The sequence below is a fragment of the Rhinolophus sinicus genome, chromosome 5 (genome assembly GCF_057876585.1).
Source record: "Rhinolophus sinicus isolate RSI-liver-muscle chromosome 5, RSI-T2T, whole genome shotgun sequence".
Lineage (NCBI taxonomy): Eukaryota > Metazoa > Chordata > Mammalia > Chiroptera > Rhinolophidae > Rhinolophus > Rhinolophus sinicus.
In genome coordinates this window covers 104,163,865-104,176,374 of record NC_142505.1, presented here as the reverse complement: position 1 = coordinate 104,176,374, position 12,510 = coordinate 104,163,865, and the positions used below count along the sequence as shown (strand labels likewise).

The following is a 12,510-nucleotide window of genomic DNA, read 5'->3' as shown; positions in this document are numbered from 1 at the left end:
CTTTTGAATAGTAGGGCCATGCCATGTGGAGCAGGGCGAGTTATGAGAGAGCATGCTTAGGTCCAGGCCCTGTGAGGAGTTCTCAGCCTGGGCTGCCTCCACTGACCGCCCCCCCCCCCAGTACCCTGGGAGGGAGGATGACACCAGCTAAGTTTATGGACCACCTCCATAAAGGTGCCCGGCCTGGGATGAAATGCCAACCTCACTGACACTTGCAACGATCTGGCGAGGCTGGTGCGTACAATGGCGGACATGGTACATGGCCAAAGCTACCCTCGAAAAAGCTCAGGAAGGCACCACCTCAGGACCAATGCAGCATCACTCAGTAAATGCAACTGAGCTGGGTTCTTTCCTCAAGCATCAGAGCCGTGGCCGCCCATGTGTGCGTGCCTGGAGCACGAGACGGAGCAGTGAACTTGTCTTCAGAGGCGGCAATGGTGCCTACGAGGTCTGACAATTAAGTTCGCGAACTTGTTGCTAACCTTTTTTGATATCAGAGGGATTATTCATTATGAATTTCTACCAACTGGACAAACAGTTAACCAAGTTTACTATTTGGAAGAGCTGAAAAGGCTGCATGAAAAAGTTGGATGAAAATGAGCTGAACTTTTTGCCAACAATTCATGGCTCTTGCATCACGACAATGCATCAGCTCACACAGCACTGTCTGTGAGGGAGTTTTGAGCCAGTAAACAAATAACTGTGTTGGAACACCCTCCCTACTCACCTGATCTGGCCCCCGATGACTTCTTTCTCTACCCAAAGACAAAGGAAATATTGAAAGGAAGACATTTTGATGACATTCAGGACATCAAGGGTAATACAACAATAGCTCTGATGGCCAGTCCAGAAAAAGAGTTCCAAAATTGCTTTGAAGGGTGGACTAGGCACTGGCATCAGTGCATAGCTTCCCAAGGGGAGTACTTCGAAGGTGACTGTAGTGATATTCAGCAATGAGGTATGAAGCACTTTTACTAGGATGAGTTCGCAAACGTAATTGTCAGACCTCACAAATACATCTGCTTTTAGCCACTGTAGTCAACCTCTGCTAACAAGGCATTTAGACTATGCGGAGTACACGGAGTCTGAAACCGACTGAGGCAACAGCAGGTGCCCATCTCCTGTCTCAGGGCCACGCCAGGAAATGTGCTCTGGATAGAACGGATGGTGGAAACAGTAGTGAACAGAATACATGGCAGCATCAATAGCAATTATTGTTTTTTTCTTTTAATTCTTTTTCTTTAAGTTTGTCTAGTTAAATGCATCTACGTTTTATGTACATTTGAAGTGATCCTTCTGTTTTCCTCTTTAACAAATATGGAAAGTCCCCTTGACTCAGTGAGAGTCCTAGATCATACGTCCTTGCCTAAGCTGGCACATGGCAGAGACATCATATCAGAAATTAAACCCAGGTCTGCCCAGCACAGCCCCTCTCTCAGCCCTGGGTGCCCACCCAGCTCACTCATGAACAATCCTCTCCTAGCACCTCTAAGGAGTTAAACCTCAGCTTTATCCCTTTGAGACAGACTGAGGGGTGGTTGGCGAGCGTGAAAAGGTCAGGTTCCTCCCCCCAGCAATGCACTGATGTGGGAAATTATCTATATTTTAGGTCAACTGTCAAAATAGATTTTCATCAGTAAAGGCTCAGCCAAGCAGGAATGTGGTGTAGACACGTGGGTGCCAGGAGTTCTAATGGAAGCCTACTTGGACTCACGGTAGAGTCTATGACCCCTTCGTCACCCCTCCCACTGGGCTGGGGTGGCTGGGACCAGCAGGGTATCACCAACCCTGTCGCTCTCTCTGTCTCTCCAGTCCTCAGAGCTGAGCTTCCTTGTTTACTTATTTAGAGCCCAGCAGAGGAAGTGGTAAAGGAAACTTGCTGAGTCGTTTTCTGAGAAGAGACCATATTTGTTCGCAGAGGAAGACGTTGCTTTCTGGGATCTGGTAACAGCAGAAAAGACGCTTGCTCCAACAAGGCTGTTCCAAAGGGTAACTGGAAGTTGGAAGAGCCAAGGACGCCTCCACACCCTCGATTTGGAGTTCTCTGTCCATGGGTGCAGCGCCCACTCTCAGCTTTTGAGCTTCCTCTGGGAGAGCAGCCATGGCATTGAGGAATGTGCCCTTCCGCTCAGAGGTCCTGGCCTGGGACGCAGAGAGCCTTGCAGACTATTTCAGGAAGGTGAGCCTTGCTCTTTGTTGGTGGCGGGACTGGCAATGTCCTCGGTGGGCTGGACAGAGGCTTGAAGATGGAGTCCAGGCAGCACATGAGAGGCAAAAAGATAGCAATGGCACTTCCAACCTCGCAGCAACCTCACCAGTTGTGCGAGTGGCATGTAGCTATACCTATACCCCTGAGCGTTCCTGGTAGTGAGAGCTGGAGAGAAGGGAGGCCCTCAAATTAATATGCAGCTCGTATGTGCCAGGGTTTGAGTTTGTGCTCTCGAGGCTCTGTCCCATTTAATACTCTCCAGTATTGTTGTTCCTTTGACTCAGCTGCAAAATAAGTTCAGCGAGGTTCAATGGCCCAAAGCCCCAGGGACTGCATGTGACTGAGGCAGGGTTTCAGTCACGCTTGTTTGGTTTCAAAGTCTATGCTCTGAGATGCAGAATTGCTATAACCACTCGTGAGATCAAGGCTACTTACTAGAAAGGGAGAAATGGAGTCGGGAGGCAGGAGAAAGAAAAGGCAGGGTAGGAGGGATGAAGGCTGTGATGAGCAATGCAGGAGGTGGCAGCGGGGCAGTCGGTGCTCATGACCCTGAAAGAGGGGTCGCAAGCTCTTACATGGGACAGAGGCTCGTTGAAGCTTTGAGAGTCTTGTGAAGCAGGTCAGAAAACTGATAGGCGCCCAGGTTATAGCCAGGGGAACTGAGCTCCTTACAGAGGAAGAGGCCTAGCCAGGCAGGGTCAGAGGCTAAGCTGTGGCAGAGCTGAGGCCTGAATGTTGCCGTCCTGCCTTCCGGACGTGGAGATGCTCAAGGATCCCTGTGCTCGGTCATCTGCTGCTGGGACCACAGTTTATATATCTGTTTGGGCAGATCCCAAGCCACATGACTCAGTAAGGGACCCTGTGTCCCTCCCTGTCCAAGGGATACAGAGTCTTGTGAGGGACACTTGATTCTCCCACACCCCCATCCCTGAAGTCTGGCAGTAAATTCAGTTGACGCTCAAGACTGTCATAAAGAGGAGACGTTAAAGTCAAGGCTTAGAGATCTAAGTCAAGTTTCTGTTTTTTTCTGGGGGTGGAATACTCTCCTTAGGATACCGAGCCAAACCTGGGGTCTACAGGGTACCAAGGAATTGACTATGGGTGTTAAGATTGAACAACTGACTTTTGAAGGAAGTCTCTACATACTTATCTTAAATGTAGATCAAATAAACTAAGGCACAAGGTGAAATTTGCCAAGATGCTACAAAGGGGCATGTTAACTCCATAAAGAAAGGAGAGACGAATTAGGGAGGGAAACCCGGGGACAGACTGAGAGGCACAGACAGGCCCCATCTCCAATGTGAGAAGGAGAATCGCACCACCCAGTCCAACAAGAGGATCCCTGAGTAACGTCCCCCTTGGCACAGGGAGATGAACTATGGGTTAGGGATGATTCAGGGAGCATGGCCTTGGCCTGAGTTGGGGTAGAGAGAGCTTTCTTCTTGGAAATCCCAGACTCTGGGACAAATTCGCAGCACCAGGACAGGTTACTGCTCTCAGCATAAAAGGGCAGAGGAGAGGAAGAAGAAGACGGAGGGGCATCTGTGATCTGGGAAGTCCCAGCCTCCTGGACTCAGAGAGGCACCCTCCAAATCCTGAGCACCTGAGTCCTCAGAGAGAACGTAACAATTGAACCAGCATGAACAGATCTCTTGGGGATGGACCCTAGCCACCCGATGCCCTAGTTACAGGATTGATTGTCAGGTGCAGTTTCTAAGGAAGCAGTGGGGTCAGGCCTTCCTTGGCGATATCTCCCCAGCCAGCTCTGGAGTCAGACACATCTTAGTTTCACTCCTGGCTCCGCCACCTGCTAGCGTGGTGACCTTCCTTTAGTTACTCGACATCTCTGTGCCTCAGCTTCCTCACCGGTTAAATAGCGATAGTAACTAACCTTGTGGGATTGTTGGGAGAATTAAAGGAAATAATGGGTGTAAGGCATTCAGCAGAGAGAGGGACAATTCATGTTCAATCTTCCCTTTTTCCTGCTCTGTTCACTGGACCCTCGCTGGGGTGCCCAGGCAGACTGGCAGGTCTTCGTGTCTTACTATCTCAGATACGTTAGCTCATCTTGCATCTGGAATGTGAGCCCCTGAGGACTGAAGTCATGTTTTATATTCCTTTAAGCCCGCCAATCCCCTTCGACTTAGCAGGACAGCTTTCCTGGGCTATGCAGTAGAGAAGGCACTGGCTCAGAGCCCTGGCTTCTACTCCTAGCTGTGTCCACAACTCACTGTGTGACTTGGGGCCAGTCCCTTCCCCTCTCTGGGCCCCAATTGTCTGATCTACAACCCGAGGTACGGCTCTAGACCAGTGCCAAGCAAAGCTGGGTGCTCATGAGAATCATCGAAGTCTTTGCTAAAAATATAGACTCTAGCCCCCAGGCCCAGATGTTACTGGATCACAACGAAACTTCCAGGCAAGTTCCGGTCTGCCAGGCGATCTGTCTTTCTAGAGTGGAAGTCAGCACGCTGCAAAATCAGAGCTACATCTGATAAAGATGACAGTGAACTTGATGAATAAAGGCGGTTAATTATTCCAAGAATGACTGACAGCCCACGGCACGCAGATAAGATGGAGGCTCAGGGCTCCTCAGACGTTGCTTGCGTTGCACACAGGCCTCTGAATCAGCTTTCTGGGAGCTTTCTAATAGTCATCCTACCCTTTCAAGCCAAGGGTCACAACAATTGAGTTTACTTTCTAGTCTCCTTGGCCATAAGAAAATACCATGATTTAAAATTTGTACCCCCCGAAGTCCTCCACAAACTGTGAGACTCACACTTGTGAGAAGAACACAGGATTCTGAAGGACAAACATTTAACCTTAAATACTCCAGCCCAAAACATCACATTTAGAGATGTGTCCAATGCAAATGCCTGTGCTATTGCGGACGAGGTGAAACAGGTATCTGATAGGGTTGCTGATTCATGCGAATCCTTAGGAAAGCAAACTGAAGCCTAAAAGTCAGCGTTCCTGTTAATCCTATAATTCTAGTCTGAGACCAATTTATCTTAAACAGAAGGACACAAAACCGGATGCAAAGGAATGTCCACGATGTCCTATATTTTGACCTGGATGGGGTATAAGCTGCACTTAGACTTGTTTACTTTATTGTGTGTCAGTCATAATGTGATTAACCTAAGGGAGCATTTCTAGACAGAGGCATTAAAGCTTTGTTCTGCAGCCCGGCTGTCACCTCTGTCACCTGCTATCATGGAATCTCCTATACGTTACTTGACTCTCTGCACCTTCAACCGTACATCTAAAAATTGTCAGGATCAATGACTTAAGATTGGTTTAAATACTTAGAACAGTGCCTGCCATAGAGCAAGCATTTGGTAATTATTCGCGGCTGATATCATCGTTATTGGAGCAGCAGTCTGGTAAACAACCTAAATACTCAGTAATGAGGGAGTAATTAAACTAGTGTTTGAAATAAGTTTGCGGTAACACGAGGCAGCTGCTTGCATTGTCATTTTAACCTCATTGTAAGATAAAAAGTCAGAATAACAAGATTGCATACATAAAAACATGGCCTCAACTCTGTTTAGAAGTATGCTTAGAAAAAAGCATCGAAGGAAACACCACCAAGTTCACTGGAGTTGTCTTTGGGTGGTCACAATGGGTGCTACTTATTTTCTTCTTTCAGCTCCTCTCTAGCTTCCTGAGGAGCATATCAGCCCTCTGCCGCCTGGAAGGCACCCTCTTTCTGCAGGGGTTGGCCCCGAAGCCTGGGACCAAGGCAATTTCTCTATTTCAGAGAGTCCCGAGGGGTTAGTGAAAGCAGGGCTGAGGTGGGGACAGGCCCCTCTGTGAGACAGGGGAAGGAGGGGGGAGGCTGGCTAGCCACAAGTACCACAAATTGCTAAGCTTCTGGGGCTGGCAAGGGAGGGGAACCAATGGCGTGAGCCTGCCCGCACTGACAGCACCGTCCCCTCCTCTTCGCAGCTGAACTACAAGGACTGTGAAAGGGCCGTGAAGAAGCATCACATTGACGGGCCCCGGTTTTTGGTGAGTGTTGGCCAGTCCGATACCTTGAGACCAAAGCTATTCTGAACTTTAATCAGTGGCTGCAGGGTCCCCTGATCTACCTTGTCCCTGAGAATGCCCAGGGTCAGTGCCTGTCTGCAGGATCCCCACACCCCCCCTTTGCCTTCTGCAGAGGTTTTGCATAAACTCTCTGGCCACCCCTCAGTATCCTTCCATTTGGGATACCTCCCAGGTCTTTCACTGATACCAAGGTACATTCTAAAGTCAGAGCATAAAGAAGAAATTCAAGTATAACTAAACGCCCCCATCACACGCCTTGAAAATCTATTTAAATACCACCCATACTTTGAGAAGTCCCAGGGGACAAAAAGACCACCAGGGAGAACAGAAGATTCTCTTTTCCCAGCTCGAATTCTGGGGTATATACTCGCGGAGTGGAATAAAGAGTGGACTCACCCTCATTATTTCAGTCACGTCCCTTTCTTACTATGAAATTCACATAATTGGTTTGGGGCCGATTAAACACCCGTGATAGGGCTCTCTCCCCTTCACCTAGTGCAGAAAGCTTTAAGTGTAGACTCAGATGTGGCTGTGCGTTAAGGACGACGCCATTGAGTGAAAGAGATGCAGCCCTAATGGTGGGGAGAGAGGCTTTGGGTGCTGGTTGGGATGTGGTCTGAGCAGTTCCTGTGAAATGACACCTTTGCGAGTGTGTAAGAGAGACCCTGACTGCACAAATACATCCCTTCCGGACACATTTCTTCACCTTTTAAAAAAGAAGGGGAACGAGACTTCAAAGGTCTCATGGGGTGGATGTTTCTGATTTGGATTTGGAAGGAGGAGGGTAAGTTGAGCTACACTTTCCTGCAAGGCCCAGTCAGCAGCAGTGCGGGAACTAGGCCATGAGACTTCAGGGCTGGAAGGGGCCAGAGAGGTGGTACGCTCTGGCTCTCCACCCAGCGCCAATCCATTTCCTGTGTTGCATCCCTGCCACCAACATCAGCTTGATTTCCTCCAGTGATGATGATCTCACTACCACCCATAGTCATCCTCCCCTTTCTGGGAAGCTCTCAAGTGTGACATTGAGACCAAACCTGTGTCCTTTAAGGTCTGAGTTTCGCTTTCATATACCGTGTAAGACATGTTTATTCACTGTTCCACCTCAATCAATAATGCATTCACCCATCCATTCACTTGACAAGCTGAGCTCCTTTTACACACCAGAGCCTGCCACGTGCTGGGAATACAGAGATGATGAAGATGGGATTTTTACCTCCCCAAAGCTTGTTTTAGAGCAGAAAGGTATATTGGGGGAGGGAATTGAGGAACAATATACAGAAGTGTGGCGTGATGTTCTAAGTCACACACCCAATAATTGGACTAAAGCACACATTTAATTTAATCTAACACCGCATGAGTTTTTAACAATGTTATTTCTTCATATTGAGCTTTGAGCTAATAGAATTCCTGGAGTTTCATCGTTCTTGCAAATTACTGCTAAATTGAACTGTTTCCTTCTGGTCCCTTTAGCATTGAGAACAGAGACTTATCAGGGCCAAGTGGGAAGGAGGAAGGGCATCTTTGAGGATGGTCCTGGTTGCGGTCCTGATGCCCTGAGTCGCCTCGAATAAGCACTTGTCCTTTCTGAGCCTCCCCTTGCACCCTCCTCCATTCACTGAGCACATTGCACTGGGTGGCAGCGGGTGACAGTCCTTTCCAGCCCTGAGAGTCTCCCCATACTCTCCTTGTGAGCCTCAGGCCTGTGAGGACAGGGTTGTTTCCTTGGTTGAGAGATGACATCTGAGCAGCTTTATCTCCTCTGCTCCCCTTCTGGGACCTGGCAGGTCCTCAGAAAATGCTGCAGATTCTGCTCATTGTATGAACAGGGAAGTGGAAAGCGGGGCACGAGGACGGATGGGAGAGCAGGGAGTAGAACATGGGGCCTGCTTCAGCAACTGGGGTATTTAAAGACAGCTTCTGTTGAAACCCACCCTCTATCCCAGCTGCTCTGGGTACAATTTGAGCTCTGATTTGAGTTCTAATTTCTCATCTATCACTTCTACTTTATAACATCCAGGACCATTCTGCTATTGAAGGTGAAAGTGAAAGGCCCTTGTCTTTCCCCCTCCCTCTCCCCCTTTCTTCCTCTTTCCTTCCTTCCCCTCCCTTCCGCTCTCCCTCCTTTTCCCTCCCTGCCTCCCTTCCTTTTCCTTCAGCATAGGAGCTAGCAGTTCCCTTGAATCTGTTTTGCTGCCATTCTGTTTTCCAGTGAGAAGGGTGGAACCTTGTCTTATGGGGAATGGGGGTGCTATGTTTCCAGAACGTTGAAGAAAATGTGCTTGGAAACTGTATCAGTTAGGAAGGCATGTGGCTACATGTCACAGAAACCTAACCCCAGTGGCTTTGCCAAATTGAAGTTTATCTTCCTCAAGTGATAAGAAATCTAGAGGTGGGCACTCAGGGCTGGTGAGCTGCTGAAGGAAGTCACAGAACTCAGGCCCCATCTAGCCTATGGGAAAATCTGCGGCTTCTGTCCTAATGGTGGCAAGATGGCTACTCCATCTCCAGGCATCACATCTGCATTCCAGGCAGGAGGAAGGGGAGATGGGCAAAGAGTAAAAGGTGCACAAGTGCATGGGGAATGCAGCTCCCCCCCACCTGGTCATCAGGAAAGCAACAACTTCTAGAGGCTCTATCCAGTAGACCTCAGGTTATATCTCACTAAACATACTGAGTCCTATGACTTCAGCCATTTACAAGAGAGTCCAGAGTGTTATATATTTTGAACAGGGCACATTTGCTGCCCTGAACAAAATCCAGATCTTGTCATAACCGAGAAAGAGAGAGTGGATATTGGGTAGACAGGCAGCAGCATCTGCCACATCACCTCTCCAGGCAGGGCCGAATTGCAGCTTTCCCCTCTCTCTCTCATGCCCCTCTTGAGAACACTCAGCATATAATCATATTCCTGCAAAACCCCAAATCTAACTCCAAGTCATTGTACAAGTAGCCCAGAGTTTGCTGAAGGTGCTGGAAAGAGGTGGAGGAGAGGATTATATCACATAGCAAAAGCTCCCAAAGTCCTGTTTACACATCTCTCATCTTTTCTCCCAGTTACCATCCCTGTTCTAAAGGGCTTGCTCTTTCCTAACATCCTGTTGCTCTGTGTCACCAGCCATGCTCACATCCACCTTCTCTACTCTGTTCCCCAAATTCCCTCAGCTTATGTACCCGACTCAGCAAAACAGAAGGTGGTGGCTAGCTACCCCGTACTCAACTATCATCCCCCTGGCAGCCCCCAGGAAGCCATCCGTTCAGCACGTCACACTCTGAACACGAATCTTAGTGCACCCCTGAGAGGGGGTGGTTTTGGGGGCTCAGTAATATTTAAAAAAAAAGGAAAAGTGAAGAAACTTGACCGAAAGCCTGATTTTCTCAGGACTCTTGGAAGACTCCTGCCTCAACCCTGCCACAGGGTCTGATGAGGGGCCTGGGTCAGCCACTGCTCCTAAGAGCTGGAGCAGATGCGTCCAGTAAGCACATTTCTAAGATGCCCCAGGCCTGTGCCAGCTGGACTCAAAGGGAAGTGTGTCCAGCTCCTCCCAATGGGCAGCAAACGACCCTCTAGGCAGCTCCCAGTCCAGAGGGGAGAGGAGGCAAAGACACTAAGCTCTGAGAGCCAGCCAGACCCCAGCTGCTCCTCCCCGGAGGGAGAATTACTCATCTAACTCCGTTTCTTACTCATATTACAGTGTGTCCAACATGCTATCAAGCACATGCTATACATCATCTCATTGGATTCTCTAGACCCCCTCCTGAAAGGTGGCTGTTATTATGGAAATAATTCCCATTTTACAGAGAGGGAAACTGAGGCTCAGAGAGGTTACGTATGTGCCCCAAATCTGACACCTGCTAAGTAGAGGAACCAAGATTCAAACCCAGGCTGTCTGACTCCAGAGCTCCCATTGGAAGCACCCAGCCTCCGGCCTCAGTTAGAATGTCAATGGAGCCCCTTCTTTTTCTCAGCATCGATTCTATAGAGAGTGTGCCCACCCTCTTTTTTGTTCCCAATATTGGTAGCCCTGCCTTTCTACTTCCCTTCAGGCTGTCTTCTCTCATCCTTCCCACCCTCGTCCCCTCCAACATAGGTCACCAGGACCCTCAAAGGGCTCAGACATGGGAGGAGGGAAGTTTGCAGAAAGAAAATTGACTGCAGCTGCCACAGAGCAGGGTTCCAGCCCCAGCTCTGTCCCCTACAAGCTAAAATTCCCTCAACACCCCAAGCCTCAGCTTTCTCATCCATCAAATGGGAACGCTGGTGGTTCCTACATCACCGAATCGATGTGAAGATTAACCGAAGTGCTGTAAGGCAAAGACCCGGAGTCAGTTTGTCACAAATACGATTTTTCTTCTCTCCTTCTTCAGTTCCCTCAGGAAAGCCTGTTTATTACATCCTCAAATCTAGAGAATTCTACCAAGAAGCTTGGTGAAAGAAGTGATTAGGGTGTGATGATAATACAAGGGCACAGGTTCCTTTGTCAGGCTGGCTTCTCACAGCTGCTGCGCGCATACAGAGACGAGAAGGCCCTGATGTGTGGGTAGGAGCCTAGGGCGGAGGTCACAACGTGCCAGCTTCAGCCCACAAAACAAATTCCGTTTGGCCTCACAATTTTGCTCTTCTAGTGTTTAAGTGAAAATTATTGGTCCATATATGGAAATCAACAAATTCCACATAAAATCCATATTTTGGAATTCCTTTTGAACAAGTAGATCTGCCAACACCAGGCCTGCAGGCTTTTATGCGCCATCTGGAAACTGCGCACTTTGAGTGGGTGGGTGGGGTGTACCCTCCAGGGGGCCGCAGTTCCCACGGCTCCCTATTGTTCCGTACCTCACTCTCCCCACCTGGCCCAGAGCCTTTCCTGTGGATTGTAACCTGTTGGTGTCTTCATTTCAGAACCTGACAGAAAACGACATCCAGAAGTTCCCTAAGCTCCGGGTGCCGTAAGTACGCCCCCTGCTTCCTTGGGTGGTTTGGGGAACAGAGATTGGAATGGGGAGCGGGTCAGGGGAGCTGAGTCAGTTATGTATCACTGTTGGTTTGAAATAGGAAAGCGAGCAGAAAGGCAAAGGCAAGAGCAGTGTATGGGGAAGAGAATTTACATGAGTCGGTGAAAGGAAGTAACAGATGCAGCCCAGCTGGCATGTTGGCTGCTCTTACCAAAGAGAAGTCCCACTCTGGACCACGTTTTCATTTCCTCTCTCCCGCGAGGGGTGGCTTAGGCCTGTGAAAATAGCACCAGAGTCAAGAGGCCTGAGGTTTCGTGGCGTCATCACAGACTCAGTGATTGCTTAAGTTTTCTGGACCTCAGTTTCGAGCTCAGTAAAATGAGAGGGTTGGACCATATGAAGAACGGTGAGTAACACCATTTTGTCTGCCAGTACTGACTGCTTGGGAACGGCTGTCAGGGGCATTGTGTTGAGAAGTATCCTAAGGAAAGCGGGGGTGTGGGGGGATAAGGGCCTGGCCCATTACTGACATCTGACATGGGTGCTAAAATGGGAAGTTGCAGTATGCATATCATCTCATGTGTTTTCCAATCCTCTAGTAAAGCTCTTATATACTCAAATGCTTACAGGAGACAGACAGGTGATACAAATGTGTAAAATGTGTTAAAAAAAAAAAAAAAAAAAAAGCCCTTTCGATTCCTCTTTCATTTTACCACCTTTGAATGAAATATGGGTTTGGAGAAATGTTACCCCACAGTAAGAAAAATAATAACACAATTATGATGATAAAAAAAGGTAATCAACACAAAGCCTCATTGTTGGAGAAACCATAGGGAGTGGTGGAGACTGACAAATCAGAATCATATTTTCCAACCCCAGAAAACAAGAGCTACTCAGCTCCTGTCAGTGTGGACCCAATGATGCCCAATATTTGAATTTACCAAAAGTAGCTAGAAATATTGGTTTTAGGTGATATATCTCAATTTTTAAATGTTGGCTCAGATGTTTTTAAATATTGTGGAAGCCGAAGTAAACCTATCTGTGGACTAGATTTAGTCTGGGGGCCACCAGTTTGCAACCTGTACTCTGGAACTTCTCCGAGGTCCTTTCTCTTGCTCTCAGAGCTCATAGTAATGAAAGGGAAGTAGGCCAATGGAAGAAGAGGTGGGAGGTCTCATGAGTAGGTCGGACTGCCAGAGGAAGTCAATTCAGGAAAATATGACTCTCAGGTTTCCCTCGCCTCAAAGACTGACGGAAAAGAAGGAAATAAGGATTTGCCTCTGGTGCTGTCTATCTCCAGGGAC

At 48.4% G+C, this 12,510-nt stretch overlaps 1 protein-coding gene across 1 annotated transcript in view; it reads left to right on the top strand.

Annotated features, from left to right (window-relative positions):
* Nucleotides 1-1,854: 1,854 nt before the first annotated feature.
* The window catches only part of LCP2 (lymphocyte cytosolic protein 2), a 40,364-nt gene continuing 29,708 nt past the window's right edge, over nucleotides 1,855-12,510 (top strand). The window contains exons 1-3 of the mRNA XM_019741050.3: nucleotides 1,855-2,179; nucleotides 6,155-6,217; nucleotides 11,154-11,200. Of these exons, the coding sequence (XP_019596609.3) occupies nucleotides 2,102-2,179; nucleotides 6,155-6,217; nucleotides 11,154-11,200 (188 nt within the window). The 5' untranslated portion in view covers nucleotides 1,855-2,101. The remainder of the gene's footprint in view (nucleotides 2,180-6,154; nucleotides 6,218-11,153; nucleotides 11,201-12,510) is intronic.